Genomic DNA, 24,049 nt, shown 5'->3' with positions numbered 1-24,049 from the left:
ATTTACAAGTGTTTCTTTACTTCTTCTCCCTAACATCTTCCTTGAGCATCACCTTGTCATGTTGATAAGGTATTCTTGCCAATGAAGATCACTCATGAAAAAGCAAAATTAGTCCTAAAAACATTTATTATATCTCTACCCAACTCATGGAAGAAGTTTCTTATGATAGGCCTGTGTGAGGGCTAAAAGAGAAAGACTTGATAAGGAAGGCGTAGTTCAACTCAACAATGGTTGAGAGGAGCACCATTCTTCATTATTACTACACCATGCTCTATGAAGAATTAGGGGCTTTTCATGTCCTAGTGTAGTGAGCAAGCACAAGGAACAAGGTTGATGATCTTATTGATCAAGATTGTGCCATGCGCAACGAAGGAAAGAAAGGAAGATTATGTCAGTGCATTTTGACTTGACAAGGACTAAGAGGAGGCCTTACTGAGACCTAATATTGTGCCATGCATTGAGAGAGAGAGTCTTGAAAAAGTGTTCAACACAGAGGGGAAGCTTAGTGAACAAGGGTTAAGATTTATTTCTTGAGACTGCATTGTGCAATTTGGAAGGGAAAAAGGGTCCTTGTTTTATAGAAGTGCACATAGAGGGTCCTTGTTTTCCTGAAGTGTGCTCGAAAGGTCCTTGTTTTATCAAAGTGCACTCAAAATGTCCTTGTTTTCTCGAAGTGTTATATGAAAGGGATATCCTTCTGTTGGGCGCAAATTTCTTCAACAGTGGCTGAATTTTCATGAAATATGCGCTATGCACCTAGGAGGGCTCACTAGAAGAGGAGATTGTGTAATTGGCTAAGGAAAATGATAGTAGGAAAGTCACTTTGCCCCCAAAGAGGCTTACTACATTGTGAGAGGGAAGAGACCTTGTATGGCACAATTTTATTTTTCAAAGGCCCACTAGAAGTGTTTCATGTGATATACAAGGTATAATTTCTCAAAACTCAGTGCAGTGAGTCAGTACAAGCAAGAAGGGTTAGGTGACTATGTTTTGAAGGTTTTGAATGTGCAACCATAGGAGATGACCTTAGGAAAAACTCAGTGCACAAGTCTGGGAGGGAGAGATCTGATTAATCAAGCTCATGAATAGGTTGTGCGCATCGCCTAGCGAAGGATTGGAGCTTTCATAACTTGCACTAGGCAGTAGGACCAAGAAGAACTCCAAGATGGCTATGTGTGGAATTAGTAGAGTAAGAGTGGGAAAAACATCCAAACAAGGCTCAAACACGGATCACACACATGAATTCCATCAATAAAATCCATAGGAATGTACAAGACTAATGAGCAATAGTCACACCTTGAAACAACAACAAAGCGACACATATTTCTAAGTGTGACAGTTAAGACGACACATTACGACACACATAATACAAATTGTGACACAACGGTCAACTGTGACCAGAAAGTGCGCTAAGTTATAGGAATATGTCTAGTGTATATTCTTATGATATGTAGAACCATCTAATGCAGAAGAGTGTGCTAGGACTACCTCTAATTATTTGCAAAGGTGCAACACATACATGAGTGAAAGTAGAAGTGATACTTGTGACACCAAGAAAACATGAAAACGACACTTACAAATGCTAAAGAACTTGAAGGCGACACATGCATAGAAAATATAACATGAAAATTCCACTTGTTAAAGTAAAATCAAGCAAAAATAACATTTGTGAAAGCGAAAGTGACACTTGTAAAATAAAAGGTGTGCAAAAGTGACAGCTAAGACAACTCATTGAAATAGAAGTACAATTGCATACAAAGTTAGTGGGATTATCAATGGAGAATGCGCACTAACTGTCAACTATTTAGGCTTGCATAAGAAATGTGCACTCATGCATTCATCAAGGGTTGAGCATGTGAGAAAGTGACTTTGACACTAAGAACCCAAGAATAATACTTGAACACTTAGCAGAACATCAATTAGGCATGAAGTGACCATGGAGCAACATATCGTAAGATCTTCAGTAGGCTCCAAAATTCAAGTGTGAGAAAAATTTTGGAGGGTGTTGATCATAGGATCAATAGTTACCTTCACTGAAGATCTTAAAATATTTTTTGTAACTTCCATTTCTCTAAAAGTCGAAGCTTCAATATTGATCCATAGCATCTCCAATACCACTTGAAGAGAATCAATCACAATTATATAAATATTTGTATAAAATTTAAATTGATTAATTCATAAGTGGGTGAGTTACAACCATGATGACTCTTGTATATGAATATCACTGTGAGATATGACTTTTCATACAAATATTACTATATATAAATGTTTCTTAATTATGCCTAATTATCTTAGTATGTTATTCATGTTCCAATGAATGGTATACTACAATATCAGTGAGTTATGAACATCACATGCACACACACCTTCTAATTGTGTTCTTATTTGAACGGATTATGTAATATAGGCTAAGATCAAATAGTGTGGAATGTAAACCCATGCGGAAATGCCTCCTCTAATGTATAACAATGATAAATTTATTTGATTTAGAGGAAATTTTGTTTGCTCTAAAAAATGGAAAGGTGTAAAATTGAGGATTATACTAAAAAGATAATTGGTTTATAAATTTTAAAATATTTAGAAATTTGTCTTTCAGATTCATCACATAAATGGTTTAATTATCGGTGTGTTTCAAACTAACCAATGTGGTTTATCTTCAAGACCACATTGGTTGGTTCAAAATGTTTCAGTGATTGAAACATTTATGAAGACATATTTCTAAATAACTCTACCCACAGAAGTCTCCATTCAGAAGATTTAAAATATTCTTATTGATGTGGGGCCTTTTGGGGGCATGAAAGGAGGCGAGATTTTATATTATGGAATTTATTCAAAGATGTTACAAGGTAGGCGTATAAACTCATATAAGATATCTTGTATCTTGTTGTATGTCTTAGAGTAAAAGGAATGAGGTACACGGTAAAGGCTAACTTAAGAGAATTATTCCATCAAATTGGATATCATGGATTAAAAAAGGAACTAAATTTCAACTCAAAATTTCCTAAGAGTGTTTCAACTACAAACTACAAGAATAAATTTATAGTATAACAAAATATGATATGTTATAAGTTGTAATGTATTAAATAGATCATTAATGATGGGTGTATATTCAACAATGTTGTGGTGCCCCATGGGAGAGAGTAACCTATACTTAGAACAAAGTGGGAAGAAGGGTTTTAAAATGTTCAAGCAACAAAAAATGGTCCTAAGTTCCCATGTGTGTGAATTGTGAGAGTGTCAACCCACAAGTTTGGAGAGGATGATATGAGGAATACCACACGAATATACACAAATGAGAAGAAATATATGGGTTGTTACCAAGGTGAAGTAATGTACGGATAAATATGAATTGCTTAATTGGGTTTGTCTACCTATGTTTGTATGGGTTTTAATCTTGAATATGAGAACTAACATGGATTTGAGGCTTATTTTGGAGATCCACAATAACAACAACATTTTTTATGTCCATCTTGGACATGTTGCTTTGTTATGAGATCTTATTGCTATTAACCTTTTTCTATTAGCATGATTGGGCATAAAGTTGGTGCAAATATGTATTTTTTAATTTGATCGAGAAATATGCAACCACTTAATCAAATTGGTTTCCTCTATTCTTACTATCGTTGTTATGGATAAGAAAACTAGCATTGCCATGGTTTGCAACTTAATGAAGATTGTAGGACTTAAAGAAATATATTGGGAAGATTTATGTTATTCTTGTTTATTCTTTCCTAGTTGTTATCTCCTTCACGGGTTTTCTTACCGTAAGTGTCTTCTACCTCTTCCTTACCTCTCTTATCAACCATACTACTAGGTTTTCTTCCTATAAGAAAAAACAAATTGTAGCATTAATGTAACAACCCCAACCCAGATCTTCAAAGATTTATATGTTGTATTCTCAAAGGACAAGAGGTGTTGGGTCTATTATTCTACATGTATTTGGATCTTCAAGGAATTAGTAAATATCTCAAAGAGTTGTAAATATGGGGAGGTATTTTACAAGAATTCACAACCTTGCATAAAATATAGATTTAATCAAAGGGAGAATCCTTGTACCCTTATTTGATGTTGAGAAGAAGCGTAAAGCATGTATAAGATGAACATGCAATGTCAAATTTTTTGACAAAGGTATTAGCTACAAATAATGTGGTGTGAAATATTATGGAAGGAAATGAAACCATTGAAAAGCTTCATTGATAATGGAGTTGGTAAAGAGTTTTAAGGAATTAGGTAAAAGACAATCACTACGAACATCTAATTATGAATGTGTTCAACTATGCAACTAGGTCTTAGCTTCAAGTTCCATTGGATTTTTAAAAATGATTTGAAGGAGATAAATAATTTTTTACTAAGGGGTAAATGAGGTTAGGGGATTGGAATGATGATGAAGGTGCCTCATGTCCAAGAATATGCATGCATACATAAATAATGGATGTGGGTTGTAATATAATAACATATGTCATACTTGAAGGTTAAACACATTTATGTGGGTGAAAATTTGGGTCTTTATTTCAATTATATTAGGGTATGAAAGGAGAAGAGAACCCACAAGGTTGTTGTATGTAAGTGTTGTATATGGAAATATTTGATTAGACAGAACAAGTTTGGAACTACGCCAAATAAATTTATCCATACATCATTATACATTTGAATGTTTCTAGGATGATGAATGAGTTATTACAATTGGTTCATACTAGATTTTGAGGTTTTGAAACCACCATGGAAGTCCAAGAAGATTGTATGGGATCACATTGAGATTAGATCTTGTGGAACTATCATGGAGATCTAGGAGGATCATTATAAGATCACACTAACATTATACCCATGAGTGTGAATTAATACACATTAGGTGGAGATATGAGGTTGAGAAACCCTTGTGTGGAAGAGAATTAAAAATTGCACACTTACTCTTCATGAAACTAGGTGTCAAATGGGTACATGCACGCATGTGCTATGATTCTAGAAAGGATGGATTGAATTAGAGATCACTTTAAATGTTGGATGGAATGGAAAATGGAATTTTTTAAAACATAATATTTCAAATTGAATACATTGGCATTAGGTTGAGTGTAAGGCACACCTTGATTAAAATGAGGTTGACAGATGACCATGGGTATCATTCTATATTTGAATAACATAAATTAGGTGTAACTTACAAATAATTGTGAGAGGAAAAGATAACATGATATTATGGTTAGAATGTAAGGAGTGATTATATAAATAAAGATAAGTTGAATAAAAGTAGGTGTAGTCGCTCCAAAGGATTATTATTGGAAGAAAAGAGAGGATGTTGAAAAATTAAATGGTTTCAATAAAACTCAACCACTGCAAACTTATTGCAATACAATATTGAACTAAAATATGATGTTAGCATAGATTCATCTTAACCCTCAATATATAAAATACCAATAAGGACTCAAGTTTAAGATAAATCTATGTTAATTTAGTTAATTTATTTATATTTTCATATTTTTTTATTGTTGACATTAGTGGTTGGACAACAATTTATTTTCCATTTTGTTATACACATAGGTGACATGTGTGACACGTCTCTTCCAAACAATGTTTCAAAGTGTACCTTAATACACTTCATGCAATAAATTGCTCCTTAGAAGCACCATCAATGGAAAAACTTTATTGATATAAAATATAAGAAAAACTTAGTTAATAAGAAGATATACAAAAGTGAAAAGGTTGTAGCTTCAACCCTATGATGAAATTTATTGAGAGAGTGTGACAAGGCATTGACCAAGACAACACCATATTGGGAGAAACAAAACCCTCATCAATGCATTATAACCCAAGTGTTAGGTTAACCTTGACTCAATGCCATTGTATTAAGACTTATTTTAGGTCAAGAGTGGTCGTTTTTGGGTCCATGGTTTTGGTATCTCATGGTTTTGTGCTTGTGTATTTAGATGTAAGAAGCCTTTAAATAGGCTTGTAATACTCCATTATAAGGATGGCAAAGGATGTCTTAGCCAAATTTGGTCAAGGGAATGAAGATATGTTTGGTTGGTTTTTCCCATAAGGGTTTCCTAGGGTAAATTGTGTATCAATGATGTGTGCATGATTTATGTGTTTTGTTATTGCTAGTTCATTATTTCTCTTGTGTTCTCTATCCCCAACAATTGGTATTAGATATGAATGTTTATTTGGTTGATAAACTCATAGAATAAGAGGGTTCTTAGCTCCAATGGGAGCAACAACATAAGTGTTTGGTAAAATACTTGAATGGGATGTGATTTATTGAACACCTATGATTATAGGTTATTTTTAGATGGATCGAGAAAATGATGCATGCAGCATGTTTGATATAACGGTTTAACGAGATGTAGTGTCATGAGATGTTATGATTTCAGGATACACCAAAATGAAAAGGAAAGGAGACACTACAAATGTTAAAGAAAATGCAAGAAGTAGGTGGAGGTCAAAGCAAAGATAAGACAAGTGGATGGTGACATTTGTAAGTACCAATAAAAGAATCAGTGAACATGGTGAGTGCATTCCTATGGAGTCCTGAAGGCAATAACAACACTAAACAAAATGAAAAATATTTTATAATGGAGACAAAATTTTTAATTACATGTAAATGGTCATACGACTATAATACTTGGTGAGGCATGCATACCCCTGGTAAATTATTGATAAAATATAAACATAGGAAAATATTGGGTGGGGGGGCGGGGGAGATATTGTATTCTTGAATTCTGTGGTTATATACTTTGAGAGGGTTGGGACATAAATAATTACCCCAAGTCAAGTTTAAAAGGGGAATGTTAGGTTAACCTTAACTCAGTGAATAAGTCACTATGTTCAATCTCATTTTAGGTCAATAATGGTCGTTTTTGGGCCCAAGGTTTTAGTAGCTTGTGGTTTTGTGCATATGGATTTTGATGTAAAGAATCCTTCAAATGGGATTAGGATACTTCATTGTAATGGGTTTGGACTTGAGCAGTCAAGGCTCACTTTAGTCAAGGGAACAAAGATCACTTTTCAAGAGAACAAAGATATCTTTGGTTGGTTTTTCATGTAAGGTTTTTCTATGGTAAATAATGTGTCAATGATTTGTGGATGATTTATGTGTTTTTTTGTTTTTTTTGGTTTAATTCCAATTATTTTTTCTCTCATTGTATCTATTCCTAACACTAAGTTTCCTCACTATAGAAGCAAAAATAGGATTCCAACCAATGCAAAATGTGTAATCTCTCTATAGGTCTGACGCATGGGGTCTCCACTTAATCAACCTATGTCATAGAACTTATTTTCATGGGATATTAAAGAATATCTCTAATCTCACTAGAAACTAATAAAAAATTCCCAAAATCCTTTTGTTGAACACCCCTTTTAATACATCTTTCTAATAAAAATAACCTCTATTTTTAATAAATATCCCATATTTTTACCGAATACCTCTTGTATACCCCTCAATACCTACAACAACCTCCCACCCCGCCCCACACACCCCCCCCCGCCACACACAAAACAACCCACACCCACACCCACACCCCCCAATGCTTACAATATATTGAATCTATTTTTCTAAATTTGAAAACTAACTCTATGAATGAATGAGATAATATATCAATCAACAAGGTGAATCCTCTATGGCCAAAATTAGTTATATCACATGGGAAAAAGAAACAAAAAAAATGGAAGAAGTTGAAGAGATCAATATCTCGATTGTATGAATTCCTTATTTTTGTAAATGATCTCTCATTCAATTCATTACCCTCTCTCTAATGCACCTCCTAGACACTACTATATTTTGAGTCTTCTCTTTAATTTTATGTTGTAAGAGAGAATTTTCATTGTGTCAATTATTGAGCATCAATGTTGTGAATCACTAAATGATGTTATGAATAGAACTTTGATCAAGGTTTGGTCTCTATTCCTTAATTTTCACTAGATGACTATGTAGTTGTTAGTGTGTAAGTATCTATTGTTTCACCTAATGTAAGAACCATATTTTATGGGTGTTACGCGAGGTTAATTTCTTTCAAAATGGTGGTTTAAATCCCATTTTCTTGCATGGTAGTGAATGTAGAAACTAAGAAGTCACATATTTTTCCAATGTGCCATAAGGCAAATATGCATTTACAAGAAGAATTAAGATGTTTGGTCTTTTGACTTCTCTATTTATTAAGATTTTAGCGTAATAAAAAAATGGTACAAGGATCACATCGGAATCCAAGGCACTTGACCTCCCAAATTCATAGTGTGTTGAGATTATAATCTATTAACTAAATATTTTTATAAATTTGTAAGAGAGGAATAAAGGTAAGGAAATGAGAACTTCGTTTATCTCGCTTTAAGGAAGGTAAGGAATTACTTGGTTTACTTATAAATTCTATGTTTATACTTTAAAAATATTTAAGAGATCATGTGTTGCTAAATTATAATAGTTTTGATGAGTTAAAAGGTTAGGATGGATCGATATTGTAAGCAATATTTTGAAATTGTGATCTAATGTGGGTGTATACAAAAATTTATAAGAGAAATTTCTCTTTATTTTCAATCCTCTTAGTGCCACAGAGATGATTTTTTTTACTCCGTGACATTTTAGGAACTATCCAACACCCCATTTCATTATGGAGTTGATCCAAGGGATTAATAAAGTGATCAAAGCTAAACGTATTCAAAAGTTCTCAAAACTAGTGCCAAAGTGTAGATATTGACGGCCTGAATCCAATGCAACTTGAATCGCTCAAAACCGATATTGTATGCTCCCAATATTGCATTCTTATCGTTTTCTCAAACAGGTAAAAAATTTGTAGGTTGGATGCAGGACTGCTAATGGGGCAGGGTGACTGGGAAAGCTGACTATACCTCATCAGCGAATGGAAGGATGCCAAGTGGCCTCATGTGATTGGTTAATTTTTTGGCGCATTTGGTTGGTGGTTAGAGTTTTTAACTAGCCCAATGGTTGGGTGCCACGTGGCCCAATCACAGGCTGCCATGTGGCACCCCGGTACTGAGAAAAATTTGGTTAAGGTCGAATTTCCACCTGGGAGGATCGAATGTGAGACTACTGAACCAGCAATACAATGCTCTACCGCAGTGCCAATGGCGTTACTTAACCCATATGGCATTGAATTTCTGTTTAAGGTTTATGTGCAATTATGTTGGGGGGAGGGGTCGGGACTAAGCCATAACCCCCGGTCACCTTACTGCCCACGAGACCGTAGGTAGAAGGGAGCCAAGGGCTCATGCTTAGCCCCAGCCAAAGGTTCTGGAACCCACAGATAATACCACCAAACCAAAGCGCTAACAGATGAGGGAGCTAGCAGTTAAGCCCGGACCACGTCTTGGCACACCAATAACCATAGCGGATCATGTGGAAAGCTGGCAGGCAGGCGCAGAAGTTTGGGGATCAGCCCGAGTTATATGGAGCCACATAATCGTATTTCGAAAGGTTGGGGTCCATGCCGACAAGGGCGGGCGCTTAGCCCCAGCCCCCGGGCACATGGACCCATGTGACCCAAGTTTTCCGTTGATAGGCCTTATTGGGCATTTAAAAGAGGCAACAAGTTGCACCAAGAGTGGCAGGAATCTCATCGATGTCGGGTTAAATTGGCGCTCGATGCACCCTAGAATTGTGCAATTCGTAAAATAGTTAGCAGAGCAGTCTAGTTTGTAGAGTAGTTAGCAGGAAAACTTCTCTAGAGCATAACGTTTTCAGTTTTTTGCAAAATTGAGCCCAACAAGAGCCTAGCCAAGGGTTTTTCACTGTTATGGAGCCATTGAAGACATAATTTTTACATTTTGAGCACTGTAAATCCATTTAAACACAAATTTGAGAACTTAATGAAAGAGGCCCAACATTGGAAGCTAGACCAAGAGATGTAGCCTAGGAGAGGGTCAAACTCCTTTATCATATTTTATCTCGTGTTTCTGATATGGTATATTTTTTTTCTTTTTTTTTATGTTGTTAAGTAAGTTTTAAAACCATTTTTTATGTACTTTTTCAAAGTGATCCATTGCCTAAAGACATCAAATTTTACTTGCAAATTTTCCCATCACCTTCAAGTTTGCATTTACAAATCAGTTTGGTATCAGAGCCAAAGGTTATTTTGAAGGTTTGATTTTGTTTGCAAATGTTTTATGACGCTTACAAGGTTGAAGCTCAAAAGAGGAGAAGGAGAACTTGTAGAGCCAAGGTCTCAAATTGTTTCAAGAAGAACACACATATCTCAAGCTTCATCAATCATGGTACATGAAGAAGGTCATGAAGGGATTTCTGAAGATGAGAGAACTTTCAGAAAATATTTCTTTGAAATGTATGAAATGGTAAAAGTTATTTATGAGGATGGGAACTCAAGGTTGCAAGGAGAGAACTCAAAATCTCTAAAAGGAGATGGAGGAAATGGATACAAACCTCCAAAAGCGAATGGAGGGTATGGTGACAAGCCACCACCTTCACCTCCATCCTCATCTTCATCTTCTTATACTTCTATCCTTTCACAAACACCTCCAAATTCTCCAAAGGGACATGGTAAAACACCTTTGTTAAAGATTGACATAAAGTCTAAATTGCCTATGTATGATGGAGAGGTAAAAGTTGAGAAATTAGATAATTGGGTTCGTCAAATTGAAGTGTGTTGCAGGATACAGAGAATCAAGGATGATGAAACCAAAATTCAGCTTGCTTCTCTTGGGTTGGAAAGTGCAACACTCATTTGGTGGGAGACCAAAACTCAAGAGGACATGAAGAAAAGTGGTAAGGTTTTATCCTATTGGAATGATTTTTTTGTTGCAATAAGAAGAAATTTTTATCCATTAACATACACGAAAAAATCTATAATGGATTAGCAAAACTTTAGGCAAGCTAAGGGTCAAAATTTGCAAAGCTATACTCAAGAATTTAACAAAAGAGCCAAATTTTGGGTATATATTTATCCTCTCAAGACACCCTACTCAAATACATTAGAGGTTTACATAGTTATTTGAGACACACAATTCTCATGTTTAACCCAACAAAACTAGATGAAGTTTGTGTACAAGCAACTCATTTAAAAGCAAGAGGGAAGAATGTTCTAAAGAAATGAGTGAGAAGTCATTTAAGTTTGGAGACAAAGGAAAATGGAAGTTCAAAGGAAAGGATAAAAAGAATTATTCAATCAAGAAGGAGGGAGAAAAACTCATATGTAAACATTGTTCAAAAGAAGGCCATGATGAAGACCATTGTTGGAAACTTCATGCTAATATGAGACCCTAAAAGTTTGACAACAAGGAGAAAGAAAAGATTGTTGCAACTACACAACAAGATCTAGGATCTGATTCCAAAGATGAAACAAAAATCATATCCATGGGATTGAAAGGTAAGAATTCTATTACAAGTACTAGTTCTTATAGAAAGCCCATTGAAACTCAAAATGAAAGAGAAAGAATAGAGATTTTCCATATTAGAGTTATCACAAAACATAACGAAGTAGATACTTTGTTTGATAGTGGATCACAAACAAACCTTATTTCGGAAGACATGGTCAAGAAACTAAATATGGAAACCATTCCTCATCTTAAACCTTATCCTTTGGGTTGGGTATGTGACAATGCTAAATTGCAAGTGACAAGAAAATGCATACTTAAATTTTCCATCACTGCAAATTTTATTGATGAGGTAGAAATTGATGTAGTACCACTTGACATATGCGGGATTGTTTTGGGAAGCCCATATTTATATGATAGGAAAGCCATATTTCATCGCCATGAGAACAAATATCATTTGTTTAAAAATGGGATTGAGTATATTGTTAGAGCACATCACAAGAAGTTGAATTTGTCTCTTGTGAATGTTGGAAAAATGAAGAGGTTTGTAAATTTTAGTTAGAGTTTTACATTGTTAATGATTAAACACAAAGATGTTGAGGAATCTGAAGCCTTCCAAGAATGTGATGCAAGATTAAAATCTGATTTAGTTGAAGTTGTTAACACATGTGATAAGATGTTTCAGGAGTCTAATGTGTTGCCTCCTAAAAGAGGAAAACAACATGAAGTTCAATTGCAACAGGATGCATCACTTTTGAACATTGTTATGAACAATATGCCAGTGCTAGAGAATACAGGGATCAAGAAACATATGCAAGAGCTACTTGAAAAAGGGAACATTAGTTCTAATACATCGTCTTGTGGGTCACCTAATGTTTTTTCTTTGAAGAAGGATGGTGCATGGCAATGGCGATCACATTTGGTGAAGAGTCAAGCCAAGTATAAGGCTAAACATGTTAAACATCATGTTGACCACAGTTTTCAAGTTGGAGATGAAGTAAGGCTTTGCATCAGCAAAGAAAATATTCAAGATGAAGAGAACTTGAAATTGGATGAGCCTCCTTTGATTGAAGGTCAAGGAGATAATGTTCAAATTTTTTCAATAGAAGTTTTCTCTCCTCGATATATTGAAGAATTGCAGCAAGATCCTATCCTTGACAAAAAACAAGAACTTGAAGAAGAAGGAACAGGAAGCACCTTGGTATGGGGCTCAAAGGTACAAATCCAACCAAAGCCAAATGGCTTGAGATTGGAAGGGTGAGGGAATTGTACCCTCATCTATTTTTTGACTGAATATAGTCTTTTGGAGGTCTAAAAGCTTCTAGTGGGGAGGAGTGATCCAAGGGATCATTAAAGTGCTCAAAATTAAAAGTGTTCAAAATTGCTCGAAACCAACGAGCTGAATCAAACGCAACTTGAATCACTCAAAACCGATATCATATGCTCCTGATATCGTGTTTTAATCATTTTTCCAAACAGGTAAAAAAATGGTAGGTTGGATGTACGACTGTTGACTAGGCAATCCATACGCTGACTAGGCAGGGTGATTGGGCAAGTTGACTGCATCTCGTGGGCCAATGGAAGGCTTCCAAGTGGCCTCATGTAATTGGTTGATTTTTGGGCACATTTTATTGGTGGTTGGATTTTTTAAGTGGCCCAATGGTTGGGTGCCACGTGGATCAATCACAGTCTGCTACGTGGCACCCCGATACTGAGAAAAATTTGGTTAACATCAAACTTCCACTGAGGAGGATCGAACACAAGACCACTGAACCAGCAATATAGTGCTCTACAGCAGCGCTAATGGTGTTACTCAACCCATATGGCATCAAATTTATATTTAAGGTTTATGCGTAGTTATGTTGGGGAAGGGGTTGGGGCTAAGCCTTAATCCCCGATCACCTTGCCACCCATGAGATTGCAGGAAGAAGGGAGCCAAGGGCTTAGGCTTAGCCCTAGCCCAAGGTTTCGAAACCCACAGATAATACCATTAGACCGGAACGCTAATAGTCGAGCAGGCTAGCAGTTAAGCCCAACCCACAGTCTCAGCACATACCATGTAACCACAATGGATTTCATGGAGACCTGGCAAGCGGGCACATAAGTTTAGGGAATGGCCCCAGGTTATATGGCGCCACAGAACTATATGCCGAAAAGTTAGGGCCATGCCAATGGCGGCGGGCGGTTAGCCCCATCCCTAGGGCGCATGACCTCATGTGGCATAAGTTTTCCACCGATAGACCTTATTAGGCCTTTAAAAGTGGTAACAAATTGCATTCGAACCAGTGGGAATCTCACTGGTGTCAGGCGAAATTAGAGCTCGACACGCCCTGGAGTTGCAAAATTCGTAGAATAGTTAGCATAGTAGTACAGTTTGTAGAGCAGTTAGCAAAAAAGCTTCTCTAGAGCATAACTTCTTCATTTTTTGGAAAAATTGAGCCCAACAAGAGTCCAGCTAGGGGTGTTTTACTGTTCTGGAGCCATTGGAGACATAATTTTTACATTATGAGCACTGTAAATCCATGTAAACACAAATTTGAGCAATTGATGAAAGAGGCCCAACATTGGAAGTTGGACCAGGAGATATAGCCCAGAAGAGGAGTGAACTCATTTATTATTTTGTTGTCTTGTGTTTCTGATATGTATATTTGTCTCTGTTTTTATGTTGTTAACAAAGTTTTAAAACCTTAATTTTATGTACTTTTGCAAAGTGATCTGTTTCCTAAAAGACATAAAATTTTACTTGCAAAATTTCTCATCACCTTCAAGTTTGCATTTACAGAAAAGGAGCTCATGAGAGTTTCTTCTTATTTTAACAATGTTGATTTTCTTCTTTATGTTAGTCAAAACAAAGAGAAATTTTTTATCTTCTAGGTTAGAGTTGATCACCTCTTATAATATCTTAAGTTTCTTTTATCCTCTAATTCTTTATCGCACCACAATTTCTCTTCAATTTAAGTGTAATAAATATTTTTTATATTGTCATTATTTTGCAAAGTGACACCTTCATTTAATTCCCCAATGATTTATCCAAGGCTTAGCATATTTATGCCATCCTTGCTTGAGCCATCAAAGGTTTTGACTAGAGTTTGAAGCAATCTTAGGAAGTTTCTTGTCTTCCATGTTGTTTATCTTGTTCTTATACATTAGTTATCTAGTTATAATCATTCTCTTGATGGGGGGAAGATTCACTTCTATGAGGAGGATAAGATATGGAGTATTACCTTTAATTTTTAGATTATAAGTTATAAAACACTTTTGGATTTGTTCTTTCTTTCTCCACAATGCAGCCCCAAATTTCACACTCATATAAGATAACAAAATTGACTAGAGTCTTAAAGAGGAGTTATTTATTATACAATAGCGAAATATCCTTATTATCCACGTCCTTAGGCAAGGATTATACATTGGATATTTTCCAATTTAACAAAGTGCAGTGCAACTTTTAAAAATATTTTTATATTTACAATTTATTTTATTTGCATTTATGTCTCATGGGATTGATTGTCAATTTGGACATGATATTGCCCAATGCCTCAAATAACGAGTCAAGAGTACACGGGTCATATCATATTTTGTTTTTATTTTTATTGCATTCCATAATTGAGTGAGGTGTCTCATAATTAAGTAATTAATACATTTCTTTATTCAAATGTGGCAAAATAATTTTTATATTAATTAAAAATCCAAGAGTACATGGGTCACATGAGTTTTTGTTTTTATTTTTGTTTTTGTTTTTATTGCATTCCATAATTGAGTGAGACATTTCATAATTAAGTAATTGATACATTTCTTTATTCAAATGTGGCAAAATATTTTTATATTAATTAAAAATCCAAGAGTACATGGGTCACATCAGATTTTGTTTATGTTTTTATTGCATTCCATAATTGAGTGAGATATCTCATTAGTAAGTAATTGATACATTTTTTTATTCAAAGGTGGCCAAATAATTTTTATATTAATTAAAAAATTAATATTAGAATTTTGTAAGCTAGTTTTTTAATCTCCATAATAAATAAATTAAAATTAAAATTAACATTTTTATATTTTTAAATTTATATATTTATCGTCACTAAATATGTTTACCATTCTATATTTACTTAATATAGTTATAACATTTAATATTTCAAAAATCATCAAAAACAAACTATATACTACAAGTAACTATTTATAAATAATACATTGTATTATTTCTTAATTTTTTAAATTAAGATGTATATTAAATGATAATTTTTAATATTATGAAGCAAATTGAAGCAAATCCTACCCAAAAATACATTTTACAAGTACATTTCAAAGCATAATTGCTAATTCTATTATGCTAATTCTTTCAATATATCACAATAATGATCAAATAATTTTACTATTATATAAAATATTTATTATATTTACTAATTATTAATTTTAATATTTACCATAATTAAATATTAATATAAATGAAATAATATTATATTATATGTTATATTTAATTATAAGTTGATAATATAATATAAACATATTTCCTAATTATGATGATAGTCATATCTATCAATAATTATTGAGTTGATGGTAGGGATTTAATCTCCATAGACATTCTAGAATATTCTTAGTAGTATACACAAATCAAAAGTGAAATTTATTTCCAAAGTAGTGATGCATTTTTTGCACTTTCAATTAAATTTATCAATTAAAAAATGTCATATGAACAACTATAACATGAAATGAATTATGGCTTTTTTGGCATGTGGTATTGATGAGCCATAGTATTGTCGAGAGCTCTGTGGCCTTAGAAATTAGTTGTGGAAATAATAAATTTTCATATTGTTTTGTTTTATTTTATTTTATTTTATTTTATTTTATTTTTAATTAAAATAATATTGAATTCAAATCATTGAAATTGAATTGATAATAATAAAGTGGCGGAGTTTTTTTAGATGAAAGAAAATCATTAATATTCATATCACATGTTATAAATTACCATTCATTTTACCATATAAAGTAAAATAATGATTGCGTAATAAGCACATAAAAAATTTAATATTTACGATAACCCCCATTTTATGATGAATATGATTAACTTTTACATAAGCTTTGTTACAATACCATGGGTCAATATCATGACTCATTACTTCCACATGTCCACAACCAAAACACAAATCAAAATATAGATAGTCTTTTAAATATTTTATTTTAATTTAATTTGATAACTTTTTGAATTAAAATTTAATACTTACAATGTAACAAGATTATTGACCATGGATATTCACCCCATTTTACCATGAATATTATTAACTTGTAAATAAGCTTTGTTACAATACTATGGGCCAACACCATGGTTTATCAATACCACTTGCCCAAAAACCATAACACATTTCAAAATCAAAATATTTTACAAATATTTCATTTTAATTTCTAATAGTGTAAATATTTGTTAACATTTACAGATGGGTTTAAATAATATAATGTTAAAAGTAATTGCCTCTTATGTAGCCTAGTATGCACAGATGTTGTAATGTCCTGTAAACATTTTGACTCCATCAACATAAAATAAAATAAAAAAACATTTTAACCTAGTCAAATTACATAAACTAAAAATAGAAATAAAATAAAATAAAATCAACCTAGATCCATCTTAACTCGGGATCTCCCAAGCCCCCTGAGGGATCAAATCTCATTTCGCTCCAAAAGAAGTTTGTATCTCAAGAGATTTGATCCCTCTTGGGGTTTGGTAGATCTGGAGTTAAGATGGATCTAGGCTGGCAGTAAAACCTAGTTAAAGATTTAAGAATCTCCATGATAAAGTGACAGTGAATCTCCATGGTTAAGAATCATCATTTTAAAATGCATGTTTGTTTAACTTATATATTAATTACTTTTATCATTAATAATAATTACTAGCACAACCATATAAATTAAATGGTTGGTAAATGCAGATAGATATCAATCCATAATAGGTATCAAAGTGCTTACTTCATAATACAGAAGGGATCAATTGGTGATCAAAGTAATGTGAAATCTAAATTATTATTATTAAATATATATATATACATTTGAAAAAATATGGAAGCCCAATTCCAAAATAGAAATGCCTACTGGCATAATTAAGAGATAATTTTAGCAACTTAAAATGTATGATGAAGTATTTTGATGATTATTGTGGATTGATGCCTATCGACATTTACCAATCATTTAATTTATACGGTTGTGCTAGTATTTTACATATAACAACCATTTGTGTCTTAATGTCTATTACTTTAGCATTAAACAATGCAACTTATAACGCTTAACTTTGAAAAATAAATCTTTCTTTTATATTAATAAAAAATAATATTTTTTAAGCATTTGATTATTCTTAAGATTTGCAAGAACACAATCCAGAAATAAAATCCTTCAAAATAGCTCATACTCAAGTAAATAACATATTTACCATCAGTTACTTCCCACCATAATTTAAGCAAATTTTTGCATAAATAATGAATATGAAATATAATGTAAATAAATATACTTACCACAAGTTATTTCCCACAATGATTTATGTTTTCCGCTTATGTAGTAGTAACATTGTTAATGTGTAGACTTACTAGTGGTTACTTCCCACCAAAATTTATGCAAATCCTTGTGCTTGAGTAAGCGATTAATTTTTCAATTTCACATGTCAAATTATTAGTTGTTGTGAAAGCAAGACTTTAAGATTTGATTTGTGTATTGACCACAATTAATTTAACATCAACCAACATAAATTATAATTTTTTATGCAAATTTTTTTATTATAATTTCTAACTTGAATGATAAAAAATAAACTGCCCTACAACACTTATTTTATACTATCAACATTCAAAATATAATTAAAATTACTCCAAACAATAACATTACACCACTTAAAATTGATATAAAATTAAATTCATGTCATATTTAATAACTCTGTTTCACTTAGTAATTATAACCCTAAATTGAAAAAAAAAAGTTAGAAATATCTATTTTTAATATTTCATGGGTATCTCTATTTTGTATCGTCTTAAAACTCTCAAAAGAACATTCAATATACATACACCAGAGTGCCCACGATGACAGTGCACCGATCGAATGACATTTCCATTCCAATTTCTTTTTCGGATCCCTTAAATTATGCAAGTGTCCCACCAAATTCTACCATCAACTATGTCACAAGATTCTAATATTAATTAATGTCCATAAATGTAGAAATAAAAGAGAAAAGTAGATAACTGTATTTGAACTCTGAAATTTTGAACCATACTACAAACAAGTGAATATGTTCTATATGCTGCAAATGAATATATTCAATAACCTGCTTCAAACACCTATGTGCTTCTATGTTACAACCCAAAAGTTGGGCATTTAAGACTCAATACCCTTACGCTAAGGCCATAGTGGCAAGCAATAATTAAGTAAGCATCCTATACAAAGCTATACTTCTTTCAAGCAACCCATTCAATATAATCTGCTTCAAACACCTATGTGCTTCTATGTTACAATCCAAAAGTTGGGCATTTAAGACTCAATACCCTTACACTAAGGCCATAGTGGCAAGCGATAATTAAGTAAGCATCCTATACAAAGCTATACTTCTTTCAAGCAACCCATTCAATATAATCTGCTTCAAACACCTATGTGCTTCTATGTTACAATCCAAAAGTTGGGCATTTAAGACTCAATACCCTTAAACTAAGGCCATAGTGGCAAGCGATAATTAAGCAAGCATCCTGTACAAAGCTAAACTTCTTTCAAGCAACCCATTCAATATAATTGGTTGCAAGCTTCATTTCTAAATCCTCTGCATCTTCCTATGACTTAAAGTAATGCAAATTATGCTAATCTTCCAAAACAGAATTGCAAACAAAGCCCCCTCATGTACAATCTGCAATCCCCAAGCTGAAATTTGATGTAGTTCCTTCAGCTAGCGAACAACATGCTGCTTCTCCACCAGTACAGTTTCAGACCATGGAAGTAGAGAAGTTTTCATGCTCAACCTGCAAAATCCAATATCAGAACATAAAAATCATAACTGACAAAGCAGATTGTTTCTAAACAATTTTTTGCCCAGCTACTAAAAAGAAATTGCAGTGGACATGGGCAGCTTAGGTCAACCTTAAAGGTTGTGCCATACATTTCACCATCCAAAATTGGAACACCCATCACTTTGTTCTTGGGGTATTCATAGCTTCGCAGCCCCAAAGCACTGGAGTAAAAGCAACCTGCCACCACACAAGAAATTGAGAAATTGACCAGCAGTGAGAGCACTTTCTAGTCAGACATACTGTAAAGTATTAAGATCTATCTGATCAGTTCTCATTTCAGAATTAAATTTCGTCCATAATTAAACAGTCTTTTAAGTATTTGCAATTTTATTTGTAGTTCAATGGTAACTGATCTGATCTGACTGTTCTAGGCATGTGAAAATTGGCAAATTGGAAAACGATTGGCAAACAAAAAAAACCCAAAAACTTCAAAAAATAAAATAGTGGAGAAATAAGGGATTTTGCAACTCTGGTTGTTAGATTAACCCAATTGTTTTCCTTCATCCATATATATAGAGAGAGAAATATACCTTGAGGGAACGATGCCAACGACTTCCCACATGCTGCCTTTAACAGTCCTGCATCGTCTGAAAACGAAAGACAGCCATCAGCTGTGATGCCCCAGTAGAGTGGAATTTTCCCATTCGAATCCTGAGTGCATCCAGATCAATTAAACAATTAGACTAAGTCAATAAAGTTTCAAGTTTTATCTGGAAGCAAACTGGATTTATGAGGGGTGGAGAAGTCCACTTTGTAGATTGTTTATTTAGTTTATTTAATTCCTTTGTAGTGTAGATTTTGAAATATTTTAAAAATTTAATGTATTTTTTGAATTCAAATTTTTGTGATCCATAATGAATTAAGAAAAGATTTTTAGTAGAAATTACATAAAAGAAATTTTTAGCCAATGCATTTCAAACCAACAAGTGTGATTCATCATTTGATCTGGATGATGAACCACACAACCACACTTGTTGGTTCTAAATGCATCGGCCAAAAAAAATTTCCTATATAATTTCTAAAAAAAAAAATCTTAATTTAATATATATAAACAAAATTAAATAATTATTTTAATTTTATTTATATAAATATAAATTTCTAAAATATTCCAAAATACAAAGATATACAATACTTTAAAAAACCAATCACAACTTTAATATTGTCTTTAGTCCCCCTCATCCCATTTGTCTTTAACTCCCCTTATCCAATATGTCTTTAAATGCCTTCTCATGATTAGGAAAATGGTTCAAACCCCATTTGGTAAAAAGAACCTGGGTAACATCACCACATAATTAAAGTGGGAAATCTTTTTCTCACAATGACGATAAGTGGATGTTGATGCATGTGAGGATGTGCAAAGAAAAGAAGACCATTTGTCTTGAGGATGGTCTGGAAAAACTGAATTATGGTTTTTAAAGAATAAATTGGGTCAGATTTTATAGTGAATGATAAGTAATATTTTAAAGAATTTGTCAGGAATTTAATTTTAGTAAAAAGATTATTTAAAAAATTATTTTTAAATTAAATTAAAAATAATAATTTATCAAAAATATATAAATAAAATATTTTAATTATTAATATAGATTTATTTTAAGTATAGATTTAATATGAGCTTAAAAGATGAAAATTGACATTAAAATATTTTATATCATATGTATATTTAGAAATTTTATAACAAAATTTAAAATAGTTTTTTATTATTAACATATTTTTAAATATATGTATTAAAATATTTTATCAATAATCAAAATATAAGATTTACTCATACATTTTTTTTACTTCTAATTACTTTACAACATATTCATTATGTATAAAGAATTTTTTCGAGAAAAGTCATATTGAAGATTTGGGTGGACTTGTTTTGAACCAAACGACCCAAATCTTCAATGTAACTTCTTCCAACAACAAAAAACTCTTTATACATTATGATATAAATCACAGAAACTTGAATCCAAATATCATATTCATTTTTATAACAAAAACATTATTATTAAATATTTATTACTAATTTTAATTAAAAAAAAATAAATATTTTATTCATATTTCATATTAAAAATTATTAATATTTTCAACTTCTTCTCGCAAGAAATTATTCATTTTCAATTTTTTTTAATATTTGTATTTTTTTAAGAAACAACCATTATTAAATGAACAAAAAGTGGTCGAAAACATTTCGAGTGTGGGTATACTACTTACAGTAGCAGCAAATACAAAAAGTGGTCGAAAACATTTCGAGTGTGGGTATACTACTTACAGTAGCAGCAAATACAGTTTTCGTGCATCTGTCAAATAGCACAAAGGCAAACTGCCCCTCCAGGTGTCCAACCATCTGACTCGCAGGATAAGGCGCACGGTCTCTGAAGGCCTTGTAGGCTTCTATGACCAACACAACCTCGTCTACAGATTTTGAAAGCCCGTATTGCTGCTTTAAACTCGTCAGATTCTCCAGGGTGCCTTCGAACAGGCAGAAGCAATCGTCCTTAACAGCAAACGACCTGCAACAGGAATCATTATATTAATTCATTACTATGTTACATATAAATTATACCAATTCTATTGGTGTAGGAATAGTTTTCAGGGTAGCTGGTTGAAGCCCACTAAATCAAATTAATAATTTTTTGAGATACAAATTCATTTTTTTTTTATCAAACTATACTCTTAAGCAGAGAGTTGATGCATTGTCAAAGCAGGGACTGTCAGCCCCACAAGGAATATGGAGGCTGCTGATTTCAGTTGACAACTCTTCCCACCAAATCCAAGACTTTTCTATGCAGGGTTCTTCTTTCACCATTTTATGAGAACTTCACTAATAAACAGTTCCATGAGCCAAAATAAGAAATAATATAAACTTAAATTCTAATACCTAATTCATTACTGTGTTACACACCAGATCTATGGAGTAATATTAATTTTTCTTTTACTGTGTTAATACTTGATCTATAAAGTAATATTAACTTTTAAGTAATGTAAAATATTTAAGAGTTACTTTTGGGGTTTTCTAAAGTACTATCCTCTCTATTTATGTTCAAATTCCCACTAATCACATGAAGAACTTTGATGCCCTTCATTACTGTGTTACACACCAGATGTATGGAGTAAAGTTCAAATACCCATTAATCACATGAGGAACTTTGATGCCCTTCAAATACTGTGTTACACACCAGATCTATGGAGTAATGTTAGCTTGATCTATGCAATAATATTAGCTGTAATGTAAAGTATTTTGTGGAGTCAATTATTGACACTGTTGTATTTTTGAAAGCGAGTTCAGTTCAATAATTTTTTGAAATTAGTTAATTATTTGTTATTTTTGATAAGTATTGTAATAACTTAATTTTATAGATGTGGTTTAATGATTAGATTGGAAAGTTTGGTCTTACAAATCTTGTGATTTAATCTTAAACAAAAATTATGTAGGCCTGAAAACTCCTCCAAACCCAATTTTTTCAATTGAAAAAAAAACATAACACCTACCAGATCAAATTCAACCTTTACCTCCAGTAGGTCATACTGTAATAAAGAAGTAAACAGAAATATGCAAAATTACCTCGGTCGCAGCAATGATTGATTACTGTGAGTGAATGCCATGGTTGCTATTTCCTCCATCGTTACAGAAATCGACTGTGGCAAGGCATCTAGGAAAGAGCTCAGCAAAGCCGAAGAACTCTTCTTGAGATCAGGGCTCATACTGATCTCCCCGGTAGGAGATCTGAGCTCCTCTGGTCCATAGGCTACAGTACTCTTAAATATGGCCAACATCTTGTATTTCTGGAAGAATTGCTATATACACAACAGATTTTAGAACAGATCTATAATAATAAAACTTCTATATACAGTCCGGACAGGGGAAACCTATAAACATTGATACCAAGTGATACAAGAATCCCAACACACACAATATAAATACAAAAAGCTTAAGGCCTTGAATCCTGTGGATCGCTGGGGCCTTTATCTATAAATAATTGGATATGGATGAGAATGAATTGAGTTTGGATATGACACAAAGACTGACAGAGAAACGAAGGACCAAGTAGTGGGGCTACGGGTAATGAATCATCGATTTGGGATCAAGGGTCAAGAACGTTTTTCCAATTTGGCCATACGCTAATGTCGAATTTAGTCCATTTCCCTTATCTCGAACATATTAGCATTATCGGATGAGATTGGAATTTGGAAAATGGTAAAGTTTTAAAATTTATGGGGAAGGTTGAAGGTGAGAGTTATTTGTGGGATAAAAAAGTGATTTTATGTGATTTTTAAATTTTCAAGTTCAATTTAATTTATAATTTTGTTTTATGAGATATATAATTATCTTTTAATTAGAATAGCTTAATTGTTTCATATTTTTGTTTTTTTTTATATTTTTTTAATTAATTTGTTTTAAATTTGGTTGCGAATTTTTAAAATCTTAATTTTCAATTGTTTAATTTGAAGAAATCGAGTAGTCTAAAGGGGTTTTTCATGTAGTTGATTTTTTTCAATTAATTTTGTCTTAAATCTAGTTGGGTTTTCTATCAAGTAGCCTAGGGGGTTTTCCACAGAGCTGATTTTTTTCAATCAATTCTGTCTTAAATCTAGTTGGGTTTTCTTAGAATCTTAATTTTCGGTTGTCTAATTGGCAAAAATCAAGTAGCCCACTAGTTTTCCAAGGTTTTGCACATGGGCGTTATTGGAATGGGACTGCCGTTAATAGCTTCCCACGCGGGTTCGAGCCTCGACACATGTCAGAGATCTCACTTCTGTATATATGTAAAAAATTGTGA

At 32.9% G+C, this 24,049-nt stretch overlaps 1 protein-coding gene across 1 annotated transcript; it reads right to left on the bottom strand.

The window, feature by feature from the left end:
* Positions 1-18,443: 18,443 nt before the first annotated feature.
* On the bottom strand, positions 18,444-23,226 carry LOC149171522 (stem-specific protein TSJT1-like). Its single transcript, XM_089424106.1, has 5 exons — positions 22,834-23,226; positions 21,541-21,781; positions 19,817-19,937; positions 19,357-19,463; positions 18,444-19,238 (listed from the first exon to the last, which is right to left on the bottom strand). Exons 1-5 carry the CDS (start codon positions 23,043-23,045, stop codon positions 19,203-19,205), a joined length of 717 nt encoding a protein of 238 aa, XP_089280232.1. The 5' UTR covers positions 23,046-23,226; the 3' UTR covers positions 18,444-19,202.
* Positions 23,227-24,049: the final 823 nt, after the last annotated feature.

Source organism: Pinus tabuliformis, chromosome 4_2, assembly GCF_031772625.1.
Source record: "Pinus tabuliformis cultivar Carrire ecotype Pingquan chromosome 4_2, CPIR1, whole genome shotgun sequence".
NCBI lineage: Eukaryota > Viridiplantae > Streptophyta > Pinopsida > Pinales > Pinaceae > Pinus > Pinus tabuliformis.
This window is presented reverse-complemented; position numbering and strand designations above follow the sequence as displayed.

Coding starts and splice junctions, on each gene's coding strand:
- LOC149171522 (XM_089424106.1), bottom strand. CDS start 23,045: ATGTTGGCCATATTTAAGAGTACTGTAGCCTATGGACCAGAGGAGCTC. Junction 19,938..21,540: donor AAACTGTATTTGCTGCTACT/GTAAGTAGTATA, acceptor GGATGCACTCAG/GATTCGAATGGGAAAATTCC. Junction 19,464..19,816: donor GTTGGCATCGTTCCCTCAAG/GTATATTTCTCT, acceptor GTGTGGTGGCAG/GTTGCTTTTACTCCAGTGCT.